Genomic DNA, 16,091 nt, shown 5'->3' on the forward strand with positions numbered 1-16,091 from the left:
CGAAGAGTGCGGTAGCCTGGAATTGTTGAACTAAAAATAGTGCTTGCATTGGCTCTAGTTGGAGGTTTGTTTGAAATAAATACCAAAAGCTCAAGGAAAATATCTCAATGTCAAAGAAAAAAAAAAAAAAAACAGCCCAGAGTTAACACTACATTTCATTGGTTTAATTCAAATTGCCTAATACCCGTCGCTCTTGTGAATCCCTTTCAAACAGCAGGAATTCAGCTTCCCCGAGCCACCAAGGAGGAAAATAGAGTTAATTCTTTCTTTGACACAAATGGAAAAGCCAGTTTAAGACAAAGTGCTGACGGGGAGCTCAAGAAACCATGTTTCTGGGTCAGCTTCGGAGAGATGTAATCTCAGCGCTGGCTTGAAGGTCGAGCCCGTGTTTTCCAGGGTGGATTTATGTCGCTACACCATTGCCGGTCCGCTGTCATATCTATTCTGATCATAATTTTAACGTTCCAGACCTCTTGAGGAGGGAAACCTCACCCCCCACAAACAGGCGGCCTCTTGGGTGACGATCAGTTTAGATTTGGGATTCACCAGCGGGTTTTCAAGCGCTGCCATGAGGCGGCTCTTCTTCACGCGTCGGGGGACGTGTCACTGGGGTGAAATTATTACAATGGCGTGTAAAAATTGTGATTTTATAAGGAAAAACCGCCCTCGGGCCCTGAGGGGGGGGCACTGAGGCAACCGCCGCCGCCCGCCCCGGAAGCGGAAGCGGCATCTCCGATGCCGCTTCCGCTTCCGGGGCGAGCGGCGGCGGCGGTGAAGAAGGTGACCCCGCGTCGCCATGGGCCGTCACTTCGGGAACCTGGCGCGGGTTCGCCATGTCATCAGCTACAGCCTCTCGCCCTTCGAGCAACGCGCCTTCCCCAACGTCTTCTCGCAGGGGCTGCCCAACGTCTGGCGGCGGTTCAGCTCCCAGGTCTTCAAGGTGGTACCCCGTGAGTATGGCGGCGGGGGGGGGGGGGGGGGATGGATGGGCTGAGGGGTGGAAAATAAAAGCCCCGCTTTTTTCCCTCACACACGCTATCGTGTGCTTATCGCAGTGCCCTTTCCTTTTCAGCCCTTTTGGGAGGCTACCTCCTTTATTCCTGGGGAATGCAGGAGTTTGAGAGACTGAAGAGGAAGAACCCTGCTGACTATGAAAACGACCAGTAACCGGGTTAATAAGGAGATTGTTAGCTCACTGTATTATCATCTTGGCGTTGCTAAGCTTGTTCATATGACTAGAAGGGTATTAAGAGGGAGATAAGTCACGTCTAATAAACTCTTAACTTTGCCCCATGACTTTGTGTGAAGTCTGTGTCTTGAGATGTGTAAGGTGAGTAGCATCAAATCTCTGTCTGGTTCACTCTGTACAGGGAGATAATCAGGCTAAAGGTCTGTGTGCTCAAACTCTTCTATGTTTGAGCATTTCCAGCCTTTTTGACTCCCGTTTCTTTGAAACATTTCCCAATATAACTACCGTAGCCAGGGCTGCCTTCAGCTGGAGATGATTTGAAATAACAGCTCATTCCTCCCTCTGTTTTCCCATCACTGGCCACTTCTTTTTCCTCTAGCCTTGAGAGCTGTGAAAAAAGAAATAATCCACCTGGTTTGGTATTGACCAAAACTGCATGAGCTGGCTGAGGGCTGAATGTGGACCTTGACCTCTGTACAGAGGCTCCTTCTTCCCAAGGGGCAACAGGTACAAGCTGCGCTGGGAGAGGTTTTGTCTTATAGAATCACAGAACGGTTTGGGTTGAATGGGATCTTAAAGCCCATCCTGTCCCACCCCCTGCCCTGGGCAGGGACACCTTCCACTAGCCCAGGTTGCCCAAAGCCCCGTCCAACCTGGCCTTGAACCCTTCCAGGGAGGGGGCAGCCACAGCTTCTCTGGGCAACCTGTGCCAGGGCCTCCCCACCCTCACAGGGAAGAATTTCTTCCTTCTATTTTAATCTAAATCTAACCAATCTCAGTTTAAAACCGTTCCCCCTCGTCCTATCCCTACACTCCCCGATAAAGAGTCCCTCCTCCCTTTCCTGTACCCCCCTTTCAGTCCTGGGAGGCCGCTCTAAGGTCTCCCCGGAGCCTTCTCTTCTCCAGCTGAACCCCCCCAACTCTCTCAGCCTGTCCTCACAGGGGAGGGGCTCCAGCCCCCTGATGATGAAATTTTCCAAAAGCGGTTGTAGACAATATGCTGGGAAGGTTTTGATTTAATCCCAGTGAAGTTTGGGCTAAGGGGTGAGGATCTGTAGACGGGAACCTGACACATGGCATTATCTTAATCTAAGGCACTTGTTTTCCATGCTGGCACTTAAGCCTCCATATTAAGCAATCACAGAAAATGATTGCTTATTACATCCAGATTTGTATTTACAATTTGGTTAAAACACAGTTCACTATTTTATACGGTATCTCCCTACTTGAAGTAACTTAAAGCATAGTCTGCTCCAAAACCTACACATAATTGACACAAAGAAGTTGGTATTCTGTCTCTGACTCTGCAGTCTCAGCAATCTCGTACCTGACAGGCACGGCGCTCGTGGGACGGATGTGGGAGCCAGATGCACAAGATCTCAGAGGAGGAGCGAGCACCAAGGTCCATTTGCAGACTGGTAATCTTAGACAAACGCTTCCCCTGCTCGTGCCAATGTTTGTAAGGTGAGAGGATTATGGAGAAGATGAGAGGTAACAGCTCTTCTTAAACATTCTTTTCTCTAGGCTGTTGCAATCTCATTTCACAATGGAAAAGTTAAGATTCCCCTTAATTACAAACGGCCCATCCATGTCAGTGGGAGTTGCTGGCACGGTTTAGAAGGCAAGCCGTGAGTTACACGGTGAGGTGGAGGCAGAATGCAGCAGGGACAGCTCAGCTAAAGAAACCAGAGTCTTGTCACATGGAGCAACTGGGCTCCAGAAGACCCTTGCAGCAGCCTCTTCTCTGGGGGTCACCTACCTAGGGATTATCTTGAACTACACACGAGATCCTTGGATGAAAAGGTCTATTATTTATCATGCATAACATACTTGTTACATTCCAAAACCCATCTGAACAGTTAGTACATCTGCTTTTTGAGTATCATGTGCCTGGAAAGGAAGGTTAAGTAACTTCCTCATGACTCTTCCATGCACCAAGAATGACAAGCAGGATCAAAACCATGATTCACTGCTCCAGATCGACTTGATAAGACAATACTTACCCCCGGCTGACAAACTCAACGCCGCGAACGTCGCAGAAGTTAAATGAGGTTATGGCTTTTGATCTGTACCATAATACTTTGGGCTAACCACCCTTTACAAATACACCATGGAGTTCTGGTAATGTTAGGTAGGTTTTAAAAAAAGGAACAGTTGGCACAACTGGTAAGCTGACCAGACAAAGTACAAGTAGAAGGGGAGTAAATCATTAGCTAGATAGACAGGCCTTGAACCAGATCACTTTGGCGGATGCTAACTTAGTAATTCCCACTTGCTCCGAAACGAACTTTGTTCCTGTAATGACTGACAGCTGATGCAACGATAAGAGAATGAAGTCTATAAAAATCTAGCTGAAGCTTGGGAAGTTCTATCTGGGGCTCGTCCTACCTCCTCCGCCCAAGGCTGGTCCTGCGGTCGAAGCGACGGCTCGTACTGTGAAGATGCACTGCTGGAAGATGGTGGCGGTCGTCCTGCTCTGCTCCCTGCTGCTCAGCCAGGTAAAGAGAGGCTATTTAACACTATTTAAAGCACTGATTCAGATGGTCAGGTCGTTCATAAAAACTGTTATGATTTGCATAAATAACTGGCAGGAGTTAGAGGTGACGGTAGAGCTCGTTTAGAGGATTCAACATCATAAAAATGTAGAGTAACTGCCTAGTGAACACTGGGTTACTCTGAGATGTAATTTAGCAAGTAATTCTGCCTTCCCACCCAAGATTAAAAAAACAGTTAATTTTTATACTTCTTTGGGGTTAGGATACAAGCAATTATACTTTAACAGCACATGCTATGATCTGAAAACGAGAGATTTCAAGTTCCTCACTTCAGACTGTTGACCTCAGCACCAGAACGACCGAGCACCTCCAGCTGCCGGCTGCTGCTGACAGTCGCACAATCTGTTTCAGACCCGCGGCGCTTCCCTGCACCGGCGCCAGCCTGGGCTGACGAGGCTGAAGAGGATGACCCCGTTCTGGAGAGGAGTCTCGCTGAGACCCGTCGGAGCCTCGTGCAGGGATAACAGCGAATGCCTTACGATGCTGTGCAGGTAACTCATCCCCAGCAGCGTCAGGCTCAGTGACACTTAATATATTCTGTAGAGGAAGTTCCCAGCGGTTCTCACCCAGATGAGGTCGGGAGTTAATTCTGTGCATCCAAAAGATACTAGGAAGAGGGATGGGGCAATAGATTTAGACCTCTTTTGTAAGCAGGGCAAACAGAGCAGAGTCCAAGTGCCCTTGATTACAAGCCTTGGTCCTTTCATTGCAACCCCAAATAACCCATCTTTCCCAAAAAGAACATGGGATTCTAGACAGCTTTTAGGGAATCACTTCAACATCCTAAAATTAATCCTTCTTAAAGCCAGTACTGTTTACTTTGAAGCATATATTAATTAAAAGCAGCACCGTACCCTAAATGAATCACTTTTAAGGTGATTACTTGAGCTCATAGTTTAAAAGACAACTAAAATATCAAAAGCCATTTAGTTCTCATGAGCACCAGACATGAGCAAATCGTTCATCTAGTTAAATTGATTAGTTAAAATTACTGCGAGGTGACTGAAAGGTGATTCTGTGTGGCACCTGCTGTACACATAGCAGAAAGAATCACAGGGTAGAATAGATCCATGTTCTACGGTACGTAAATATAGTAGGACAGGGGAGCAGGGCTGCTATTTTGCGTGCGTTTGAAATGCATCATTTGCTTCTGCTGATTAACGTGAGGGAGCTGTAACAGCAGCTACAGGACAGAGGGATTTCAGCTGTGTACGATTTCTACACCACTCCCTGACCGCGCAGCCCTGCGTAACGAGCTTTGGAGTTGTTACACAAAGCAAAGAACATAAAATGCGTCAAGAGAACGGAATAGAGAGGTAAATACAGTGTGCACGGCTACACGAGCTGAATATGAGCACTGTTGGACAGCTGGGGTAGGAGGAACGCTGCTAAGGACATAGCTGAGGATGTCTGTCTGTCTGTCCAAGCCCTGCGCAGCCCGAGCTGCCCGTGCCTGAGGAGGTTTTGTTTTGCAGGAAGAATCGCTGTTTCCTCAGAACAGCCTCCGAGTGACCCGTCCCGCTGCAGAACACCCCTCACTGTTACTGCTGACAATGCTCCACTCTGCATCTGGAATATTTATTGACTGCTCAAGAGCTAGGACAGTGAATCGAGCAATAAATATATTGAACATTTCTGTCGTATGAACTGATAAAAGGACTTGGAAGAGCCTGAGAGCATTTTCTACCCAAGGCTGTACCGCTGCAGCGCACGCTTCAGGATGACTCTGTGGCCAAGCTCAATAAAAGGACTCTGCATCTCGTGTTGTTTTTTTTTTTTTGTTTTGTAATGGTTCATTTTTATTTTTTTAAGGTGCGAATTAAAAATTTATATTCAGCAAACCACGCTGGTTTTCCTTGCATCCTGTGAGCAAAGTGTATGGCAGAAAGTAGATCCTGCTCCCGGGCGAGCAGCTGAACTCCTACCAGTACCTCAGATAAAGGCCTGCAAGAAAGAGGGAGCAAACAAACTGATACCGCTGATGGCATTTTCAATATCCCAAATATACCCAGTGATAACCAGAAGGAAAAGTGTTTAATTAGTTCTCATCCAATTTACTTAAATAAATGTCCTAGACTGAGTTTTGCCACAGAACTATCTACTATTCTAAACCAAATTGTTCAAAATGCAATTTTGACCTGTTGTATGGTAACTCCGAGAGCTGAAGGAAACAAAGCCACTTCTGATTAGATAAGGAGCGACAAGTCTGGGACACAAATACCGAACGCTGTCTTCCTTTTGTTACGCACAGAGCACGAGGATCAAAAAAATGAAACTCTGCTTAAAAATGCAATGCCAGGGAGGAGAAAGCCCACGCAAGAGATAGAGCACAGTGTTTTTGAAGTTTAATACAGAAAATCTATTTGATATTTATTAAACTTAGTTTCTCCAGTTACAGTTTTGCATTGTACAAAGCATTTTAATGACACAGTAGTTAAAAAGATCTTTACAAATTGAAATGTGATACCCTTTTCTCCAAATATTTTAATTGCCATAAATTTGTTTAAAAATACACATTAAACGCATGTTTCAGACACTAAACTTTCTATAATCTCAATACCACAAAATACATAGAATATACTATACAGATGTGGAAAAAATCTAGTTAGTATATAATACTTTGCTCACCATTAACAGCTTTATTACGTGAAATGCACATACTGACTTAGAAATCCTAATTTTGAGCCCCAAAGTACCCTTTGAAATTTCAAATGTATTGCAACAAATAAAATCACAGTTTGTTTTTTTTTTTCAGGTTTTGGTTGAAGACAGATGCCTAAATATTTTGATAGAAACAAAATGTAACACATGGACTTGTCATGTACAAAGCATAAAACAGAGACATCCCATTAGTTACTAACAGTACCTTTCTGTATGATTAATAAGGGCTTCATTTATAAGTGACAGGTTAAAAGTTACCTTCCCCCACCCCCAAGCCCTCCCCCAAAAGAAAAACCCTTCTTCACCAAATAATAATTTCAAATAAGATAAAGGATTTTTAATAAATATATAAGCACTTTATCCTCCATATACAAAATTTCTTAAAACAATTTAAAAGGGGGACCAGATACAAATGTCAGGAACTGTGCTTGCAAAAGTCATGCCTGGTCCTTAGAGTTGAGTTTTCGGATGTATAATGCCAAGGCAGCCCCAAACAGCTGCTGTGGAAGTACTGTGCACCCAACTCCATCAACGATTAGGGTTGCATATAAAAACTGAAGACAGGGAACATTGCATCCCGATTCGCCTCTACCCGCTCCGTTAGCACGCGTGGAGAGTGACACCCGGAACGGACACGCGTCCGCTGGGTTTCTAGAGGAGATTAAAACGGGTGAAGCATGTAGGTAAGGAGAGCCGACACAAACTCTGCGCCGTACCCCAGCGTTTGGATTGCTCCGGACGTGCCCGAGGGGAGCTGGGCCGAGTGCCGGCAGGGAGCCAACGCTGCCCCACGGCCCGGCCCGCGCGGGCCGCAGCCGCCCCAGAAGGATTTACCGACCCTGCCCGGCCCGCCGCTCCCCCCCAGCGCGGCCGGCCTCAAACGGCCTCAAAAGCAGAGCCCGATTCCTCGGAAAGCAATGGAGCTGGACAGACACCGCGATTCCCTGATTGTTCGAGTTGACGTAACCTTCCTGCTTAGGAAATTTGTCTCCTGGAATAGGTCTGGATTTGTCTGAGTTGGCTAGCAAAAGCTTTGGCTACTCTTTACGCTTACAGATGTCAAGCGTTCACTTTCTTGGTGGAAACACGGGGTTTTCCAGAACACTGATTCATCAGACGGAGTAATTTAAACCCTGACCAAAGTATTTGTCAGAAATCGAAGAATTTGGAAGTTGTTTACTCCCCAATGGGCAATTCAAACTTGACTTGCTCAGGCCCTTTTGTATCTGCCTTAATATAAACACTGCAGTGACAGCAAATATCTGTTAGGTAAATGAAATATTAAATACAGCAAAGGTAGTCTCTCTTTCCAGCAGTCTGCCATTTTGGCAAACTACATAATTATCTGCCTAAGGCTTTATTTTACTTGCCCCAGGCAAGCGCTACATTATTTCCATAAAGTACTGACTCTCTGTATGTTGGGGCCATTCATAAATACATTTCAGGGCATTTTTTTTTTTTTGTTATCACAGCAATCAAGCCTCAGCAATCTAAAGGAATATACATTGCACTCCTGTATAATATGCAATATTTATCACCAATAAGATGGCGATTCAGCACTCAATAAATAATATATCAATATAGTCAGTTGCACCATAATCTAAAAACAAGTATAACATATACTTTGGACAGACTGAGTTCATATATATATACATATATATTAAAAGACACATACAATACAAATTGCATACTGCCATCAAAAGCCAAGGAGAGCCATCCATACGCTCTGCTTTATGGCTAATAGTTTCAAATCAAAATAAAAGTCTCGGGCTGTTTTACTCTGGTGTCCTGAAGATTTGTTTAAAATTATAAATGGTTGCACCTTATCACCTAGGAACCTGCAAGTTTGACAGCAAATTCAAATAGTATTGATATCTGAGCAAGCCTAGTCTGATTAAGCCATTTTTTTAAGATTCACCAACTGGGACCGCGTTCAGTGAGGGAATTAAAATTACAGCGTTGATATGTATTTCATATACAATCGTCCAGGGAATCATTTAGGAAGCCAGGAGTTAGGGATTCCCTCATCGTTAGTCACTAGTGCAACGTGCGTTAGTACTGAAGTGACACGTAGAGGTACGAAAGGACAGGTTTAGACCGTTCGCCTGCACTTGGACAGAGGGATGGAAGCCTATTATGTACTTGCATTTTGTTTTAGCTATGGAATCTGACAAAGTACATCACTTTTGTCTTGGAAGCAATGGTAAATCCCATATGAAGATATGCTTTCGGAATTGCAGAGTTCAAATCTACCTGTTCGAAATAGCCACGAATGCGTAAGGCATTTCTTTCCAATTACCAAGACCACTGCATATCTCCCGAACAGATGGAAGACCTGGGACAGCACTCTAGAGGATATTCTACTACAAAGTACACTGTTTAGGTGGGACACTTTCAACCAGTTCAGGTCCACATTTTGACACAACGTAAAGAGCCTTCTGGTCGTTTGAAGACCATTTTTTAAGATCCTCTGATCTAGGGATAAGCGATACATTTTTAAGAGACCAATTTAGCGTGACACCAAAAGGTATTTGTGGGACTCTAGTTAAGGAAAAAAAATTCCCAGAGATGAGACCATTGCTGCTAACAGTAATGGTAACTGTGCACAAAGGAGCAAGCCAAAAAACAGCCATGCTGGCTAGTGCAGCACTACACAAAAAATAAACTATGAATGCAACTCCTATGAAGGTATTTTTTTATATAGCGTCAAAAGTGTGCTAGGCACTTTAGAGTATTAAAGGAAAAATAGTTGACAGTGTCCCATTAACCAAGATGCGGAGTTTGAGGGTACAGAGTTCTGTCTCGACCAGCAAACACTAACAGAAACGTGACCTTGCACAGTGATTCAATAAAAAGGATGCTCCAACAGACCTGAAGAGTAAATTCGGCTATCATGGAAAAAGTCACAGGTCTGTTAACCATGTATCAATTCGTACGTAGCAAAGCTTTTCTGGAAGTACAAAACACGCTGGAACGCAAAGGAAGCTCTACGAATATGCAGCTACCTTTTAGTAGGTTACTAATTTGCAAAACTTCTAAACTCTTAAAGCCCATAGGACATACTGCAGTACTAAGTAGCGTAGAATTCTATTCCTTCTCTCGAGGTTGCCGTGATTTTGGCACTTAACTACAACTACACAAAAAATTTAGTGCAATAATTTTCCTGAACATGCACGTTCATATCTGGTACAGAATAAAGGGTTAAATGGGAGAGAAAACAAAGCAGCATTCCACAATCTCACTCCAAAGGATTCAGAGTTTGACTCTTCAAAAGGAGACCACTGCAATGAGAAGTCAGTTTGTGTGACAGACACTAGTACTTTTAAAAAGGAAATGGAATTTTACCAAAGTACTGCAGAAGACCACTGCATACAGTATACCTGGTCCTGCTGTAAAACATCTTGTAAACAGTTCATAAAATCTTCATCTAAAAGTAAGGCATAAGGCACACCAGACATGTTAGGGGCACTAAGCAATACTGAAAGCAGTAGCATTTTAAACCTTTTACTTAGACAAGCACCTTACGTGGAAAGGTACTTTGGTTTACACTTTTTGAGAGCAGTCAATTGCAACTCCACGAACCATTTCCGTTGCACCAAGTCGCTCCCTTGCAAGTGAGTATTATGCTCCATCAAACATTAACGGGACCTTCATTAACACGGGGTAAATACGAGTTTTAAATCCGTTCTGCATCAAAAGAGTCATTTCCCTGTAATAGCAGGTGTGCTCCCACCCCACGATGGCTGTTGCACTGTCATCCTGTAGTGTCCATTACCTATCAGACCCTAAAAGGAAAACATGCACCTCGATTTCTGCTCAAGATTCCTGGTTTCTCAGTCAATGGAGAAGATGCAAATGACAGTTCTGGTAGGGATTTAACTATCGTTGGGTTTTTTTAACCACAAAGTTCACTGATGAACTTTAAGCGTCGAAAAATGACAAGCACAGAAACAAAACGTATTTTGAATGAAGAGATGCAAAAAAAGCACAAGATTGTCCTTTCCAGAAACCTTTCCTGTATGCATCGCACCTATCAGACTGACGTTCATTCCTACACCATTACTTCAACATCACATTAAATGCAAATTACTGTAATGTTTTGTGATTGTTATAGTGTTAATCGATGTTTTGAAACTGCCTTGAAAACAATCCAAGTCAGATCCAGCTAAATACTTTTCCATATAAATTTCTTTATAATTCATTTAAATGAAGTATCTTAATACGTAGAAGAATATCTGGAACTTTTCTATTTAGTACAAATTCTGCAATAATAAATCTGTAGTTGTCATTTATTAGTTGACTCATAGGCATTAGGCATGAAAAGTATGGTGTCCCTACACGTTAGAACCTATCAACCCTAATTCCTTTTACAGGCTCTACCACCACAAGACATTACAGAGTAACAAAGCTCACAAAAGTACTTAAATAAAGTGTCTATGTTTAATTTCTGCTAAGTACTCGAAAGGGTAAATTTAGGGAAGAAATAGCTAAAAACTGCCCCAAACTGGGCTTTTCAAAATTAAAAAATTAAAATAAATAGGATTTAAACTGACTATTTATGTATTATGACTGGAATTCCAATGATCTATCCATGACAGATCAGCAAAACTACACCTTTATATGTAGCAAATTTAAAAATATTTAAATAACTTAAGACGGGAATACTGAAGAAGTCCATTAACCAAATGATTTGGGGTTAAAACACAAAACACAAATGAGGATGGGAGACATGTGTAAGCATTCCTTGCTCTTAGTGTCAACTAAGCAATGTGTTATGGCAGTCTTCCTTATTGACATGACACAGTGTTGTGGAGATAAATCAGAGGCAGCGAGAAAAATGTGTTCGATTTTCCATTCCTTCAGTTCAAAGTATCACTTGGCATCCAGGCGCAACCAATGTAATCCCTGACGGGTGTAACGCACTAGGTCTGTCATGATGCTCGAGTTAAAAATCAGAGGGCCCATAACTTTATCCAGTTCAGCAAAGAACTCTGAAACAACAGAAGCACAAGTTAAACCATGCACCTATTTTTATATGGGAAATATTACGGCCAACCCCCGCATTGTTTCAGCATGAATCTTTTAGATTAAGATAGAAGTAATGAAAGATGGCTGAATGATGGAAGAATAAAGTAAAGGAAAAAGGCCCTTTCTAACCAATTCCTTTACTCCTTTGCAGACGACCGGTTGATAAGAATAATTAAGAGTACAGTTAAACTATTGTAAAACTTCTTTGGCCTTCCCCCTCAAATGTGTGTTTCGCTTAAGAACTTCAGAGATGGAAACGTACCCAGTTCCTCTTCCTACACTGAACATCTTACAGAAAATGCAACACAGATTTTTTTTTTTTTTTTTTTTTTAAACACACTGCTAGTAGACAACACTACATCTCCAACACCTCCCTAACAACCAAGACAACCAGCCCGGGGGTATCACTGTGATCGAAGGTGTAACCCTCCATCTTTCTTTCGCAGAGGACCTGGTTAAGCATCCTGTGCACCACTAAATTCAACCCCAAAATTCAAAGCCTGTGAGCGTTTCAGCGCACTCTGGTACATCCGCTGTCACGATCCGCTCGTGCCAGCCCTTACCTTTCTGCTCTTTAGACAGCTGTTCGGCTTGGTCCCAAATTTCAGTGGCATAGAGGAAGTTGGATGTAACTTGGACGTAGCTGGCTGCCATCTGATGGATCCTCTGGGGGATCGTCACCGAAGACCCGCTCCCTGAAGGGTTGGCTGCCCCGGAAGAGTAATTTCCTGAATTCCCTGGCGACAGCTTTGGAGAGACTGGAGACGGCATACCGACAGGCTTGCTGCTTAGCCAAAGAAAAACAGTACGTTGTCAATGCATATATTTATGTACTTTAGGCACATCATGCTGTAAGACGCCCTCTAAGACCTCTCTTCCCACATCTCAGGGTGTGAGGTGCCAAAGCACTCCTGCTTTACACAGCAAGAAGTCAGGATTTGCCCCACAACAGATGAAGTGGATGAGCTGGTAGCAACTGCTGAGGATCCTCCGACTCTTATGTTTTAGCTTCACAGCCCAAACCACCAAAACCTCATCACCTTTTAACTCAATCAAATCTTAAATTCACTGTTTAAATAAATTGAACCTTAAAGAATAATAAAGAAAATATTACAACTACCTGGTAACTATTCTGCCATAATATTACACTTTCAGATACACAATGCAAATCTGAATTGCCCTCCTAAAACTCAGAGTAACCTATTGAAGGTCCATTGTTAGGTTTAAAAGAATAAAAGTCAATTATTGAATAGGGAACAGACAACCCTGAAAGTACTTGTAACCGTCTGGGCTTGCAGCATTAGTAAAGCTATTGTTTTGAGGGAAAAAGCATTAAATAAAACAGAACAAAACTCACGGAGATAAGTAACTTGTGTGTTAGTGACACAATAAGCCTTTATTTTTTTCAACAAGGAGCTGCCAGACACTCTCTGCAGAGCACCATCACAAGCAGCAGCCTTCCAAACCTTCTATCAGAATAACTACACAAACAACCAAATTCAAATCTACACCCTTAGAACAATCACCCCAACACTTTAATGAGGGAGAAGCTACTCTCTGAGCGCCCCAGGCACACAGTTTATGTAGAAAACTAGCTAGAAGTTGAGAAATACAGGTAACAGCTTTCACTACTTACCTTCCCATACCAGGTGATGGTGCTTGAGAATTATTATAGGAATTCTGTTTGGGGGAAGAAGAAATTTGTCACCCAGTTTATGTTTATACTTTAATTAGTTATAGTTTATTTGGTTATTTAATTGGTTATTTTTGACCAAATTAATTTTTGTAGTTTTTATTTTAAGCAATAACCAACATTCTGAATAATACCAAAGTAAATTCAAATTTGGGACAATATCCTTTTTTACTGATGACTAAAACACAAACTAAGGGATTATTTTAGCAACACAAAGAAAGCCACTAAATACATATAGGACTGGAGTAGGCCTGTGTTCTAACCCTTAGATCCCATTGTCTCTTATGAGAACATTTTAGGGTTTTCAGCCCATTAATAGGAAGAAATCTGTTATTACTGGCACTGAACAATTAAAGAAGTCTCAAAAAATCTGAGAAGTCAGGCATGTGACAAGCCTGTTTCTTCACAGTATTGATAGTTGGAAGTTTCAGAGAAAGCCAGTGACACTAGCTACATACCTCCAAATGTTCCTTTGAAAATCTCAGTCTAGATTAAGGACTGAGTAACATTACAGAAGCATTGTAACTGTTTTTCTCATCTACAACATCTTGATTCAAATAAATTCATCCCAAGGACATCTCTTCATCTCCCTTCCCTGACAGCACTTTTAAAACAGTTGCACAGCAACTTAGATAAATTCACTGGTAGCAGGGAGGGGGGTGGGGGGCATAATTAGAAACAAATATCAAACAGCCCAATGCAAACAGCAAAAATTCAGACAAGCCAATTTGGTTTTGAATTAGAGGTTGGCTCCGGTGCCAGCTTTTGTGCAGGCGGAATAGCTGCAGCCCATGTAATGCACCCCGAGATCCTGAATTCCCTTAAGCTTAAACATGAAAGTGAAGTTTCAGCTTGTTCTATCCGCAGCAAGAAAAACATTTTCAAATTCTCCTTGAAGCCTACTAAATCTATTGAAGAAAACAAACGCTAGATCAAATTATTCACAGAGCGCCATCATGCTTGGAACTGTAGGGTTATGACAGCCGTGCTGTCTCTTCCCAGGTTTAAACTACTCAACTTTAATTTACTTTCCAGCTCCAGTTCTAAACAGGGTATATTCCAAGTTCTCATGTAGCAGTCTGAAAATTAGATTCAGGAATTAAGTGATGTAGACCTTTAATTTGACAAGGTTTTAATATTTTAAGAAAATACATATGTAATTACCTTCAGATGTTCAGTCAGAGTTTTAGAGTATTTCAATGCACTTTCCTTTTTCAGTTTGAAAAGCCTTAGGTATAGTAGAGATTGGCACCGCAGACTGACCAAAGACAGAATAACAGAACATTCAGAGTTAAAGTCAAGTTTATCACAACTGAGTGAAGTTCAAAAATCTAGCAGCTGTGTTTTTAAAGCTTTCTCTGCTAACTCTCAAGTTGCAGGTCTACCAAAAAAATCCATAAGCACCTTTAAATTCTCAAGGAAATAAAACCAGCTTTGTGTGCCTTAAGCTGAAACTACAATTTTTAGTGATCTTGCTGATATAATCAGTTTCCAGTTCTCAGCATAGGAGACAACACGAAGTTACTTCCTAGATGGGTTTCATTTATTTTCACTCGTGTCAGGACATACGGAGTCTAAAGCACTCTGCCACGGCCTCCCCTTTCTCTTCCACCTGACACCAGTTGGTTCTGGTCCCCCACACCTGCTGCAGCCATTTAGTTAATCTGGGAGGCCAGTGACAATTCTTCACAGCCAGTCCAAATTTTGACTTATCGCTGGGTGAGTACATAGGAAGGACGCCCCCATCCTTTCTGCTGTTACTCCTTCATATTTCAAAGACTCAGCCCTCGTTGTCAACATTCCCTCTGCCCCAATTTACAGTAATCGGCTATACAGCATTAACCTTTACGTACAGCCAAGTGGAAAACTCATAAATTTGGTTCAGAAACACCTGCGAACTCAAGTGTAATACAGCATTTCATGTAGATAAAACATCTGAAATGAATCAGTGCATTGTATGAAGTTCAGAAGACACATACCAAAGCACTGCCAGCCTTTTATCTGCAGCCGTAGCATCCGGTGCCAAGTAATTCTTCAGTTTCATAGTGTATCTACAAACAAAGACAGCAAGTAAACAACAAAAGAAAGATGACAGTATCACTCATCAATCACAACACACTGACGTTCTTATGAATTTCTAGTTTCAACTGTCTTCACCATTTCAGGAACCTCTCTCAGACCCTAAACAACATGCTGACTAGGTAGTAATTGCAATGATTTTGCTTTTCATGTGTTACACATTGTAGAGAGACTTCAAGAGCCTTAGGAGAAAGCATCTCATGAAAACACTTTAAGCCTCAGCAACTGGAACAAACTGGTAGGTGATCCACTTTTATTGGAGAATGATAAGAGACCTCACAAGTTGGCAGCAAAACTTCAGCAAATCTAGAAGCTCTGATTTCCAGACCTCCTTCCCACCCACTTGACTTTTGTACACGCTTTGCAATGCTTACTTGATTAATTCCACAGTTTCTGAATACATAGGGAACGGGGACTTGGATTCCTGAGCATTTTTCTCCAATGCATTCCCACACTCAATGAACGACACTACAGCATCTAGGTAGTACACAGCCTTCTCAAACCTGTCAGACTGAGCAGATCGGAAAAAACTTTTAAGGACAAAAAACAGAGAGGAAATAGAAGAAAGCTCCATTCCAGAAGGGCAGCAAAATGCCAAAAGCAGTAAACAAACCCCAATATAATACACAAACACCAGGTAAGTATTGGAGATTTACTTACCAATGCATCTGCATTATGTTTTAACTTCTTTGCTTCTTGCAAATAATGATCAGCTGAGTAAGTCCTGCAACAGAAGACACAAATTTATGGACTCGGCCCCACCCATACTGCAGTTTCTTTTATGACTGAAGTTTCTCAGTGTTGCCAAATGTCATATTTTTTGTGTCTAACTCAAGTTACAGGAGCTACACTGTGATAAAACTTTAAAAAGCTGATAAAATAGTTA

General features: G+C 42.3%; 3 protein-coding genes and 1 long non-coding RNA gene across 10 annotated transcripts in view; 2 read left to right on the forward strand and 2 right to left on the reverse strand.

Annotated features, from left to right (window-relative positions):
- The first annotated feature begins 743 nt into the window (after positions 1 to 743).
- Positions 744 to 1,296, forward strand: UQCRQ (ubiquinol-cytochrome c reductase complex III subunit VII). The gene is made up of 2 exons (XM_074883410.1): positions 744 to 950; positions 1,073 to 1,296. Exons 1-2 carry the CDS (start codon positions 797 to 799, stop codon positions 1,165 to 1,167), a joined length of 249 nt encoding a protein of 82 aa, XP_074739511.1. The 5' UTR covers positions 744 to 796; the 3' UTR covers positions 1,168 to 1,296.
- On the reverse strand, positions 1,182 to 1,695 carry LOC141949595 (uncharacterized). The gene is made up of 2 exons (XR_012630814.1): positions 1,475 to 1,695; positions 1,182 to 1,362 (listed from the first exon to the last, which is right to left on the reverse strand). It is a non-coding gene; the product is annotated as an uncharacterized LOC141949595 (long non-coding RNA).
- Positions 1,696 to 1,730: 35 nt separating this feature from the next.
- Positions 1,731 to 5,506, forward strand: LEAP2 (liver enriched antimicrobial peptide 2). Its single transcript, XM_074883411.1, has 3 exons — positions 1,731 to 3,687; positions 4,096 to 4,235; positions 5,220 to 5,506. The coding sequence occupies exons 1-3, from the start codon at positions 3,631 to 3,633 to the stop codon at positions 5,254 to 5,256; spliced, it is 234 nt and encodes a 77-aa protein (XP_074739512.1). The 5' UTR covers positions 1,731 to 3,630; the 3' UTR covers positions 5,257 to 5,506.
- A 566-nt stretch (positions 5,507 to 6,072) lies between these two features.
- The window catches only part of AFF4 (ALF transcription elongation factor 4), a 52,648-nt gene continuing 42,629 nt past the window's right edge, over positions 6,073 to 16,091 (reverse strand). For 6 of the 7 annotated variants that reach the window (XM_074883403.1, XM_074883404.1, XM_074883402.1 and 3 more), the window contains 7 exons: positions 15,866 to 15,929; positions 15,580 to 15,716; positions 15,106 to 15,177; positions 14,291 to 14,384; positions 13,070 to 13,113; positions 11,997 to 12,217; positions 6,073 to 11,396 (listed from right to left, as the gene is read on the reverse strand). In XM_074883403.1, coding sequence (XP_074739504.1) covers positions 11,278 to 11,396; positions 11,997 to 12,217; positions 13,070 to 13,113; positions 14,291 to 14,384; positions 15,106 to 15,177; positions 15,580 to 15,716; positions 15,866 to 15,929 — 751 coding nt within the window. In that variant the 3' untranslated portion in view covers positions 6,073 to 11,277. The remainder of the gene's footprint in view (positions 11,397 to 11,996; positions 12,218 to 13,069; positions 13,114 to 14,290; positions 14,385 to 15,105; positions 15,178 to 15,579; positions 15,717 to 15,865; positions 15,930 to 16,091) is intronic. The other variant, XM_074883407.1, reaches the window with a different exon arrangement.

This window comes from Strix uralensis, chromosome 14 (genome assembly GCF_047716275.1).
Source record: "Strix uralensis isolate ZFMK-TIS-50842 chromosome 14, bStrUra1, whole genome shotgun sequence".
Classification (NCBI taxonomy): Eukaryota; Metazoa; Chordata; class Aves; order Strigiformes; family Strigidae; genus Strix; species Strix uralensis.

Bases quoted from the DNA above. Each gene is read 5' to 3' on its own strand.
- LEAP2 (XM_074883411.1), top strand. From the start codon at position 3,631: ATGCACTGCTGGAAGATGGTGGCGGTCGTCCTGCTCTGCTCCCTGCTG. The intron at 3,688-4,095 runs GTAAAGAGAGGC...AATCTGTTTCAG, and splicing joins GCTCCCTGCTGCTCAGCCAG to ACCCGCGGCGCTTCCCTGCA. The intron at 4,236-5,219 runs GTAACTCATCCC...TTTGTTTTGCAG, and splicing joins TGCCTTACGATGCTGTGCAG to GAAGAATCGCTGTTTCCTCA.
- UQCRQ (XM_074883410.1), top strand. From the start codon at position 797: ATGGGCCGTCACTTCGGGAACCTGGCGCGGGTTCGCCATGTCATCAGC. The intron at 951-1,072 runs GTGAGTATGGCG...TTTCCTTTTCAG, and splicing joins GGTCTTCAAGGTGGTACCCC to CCCTTTTGGGAGGCTACCTC.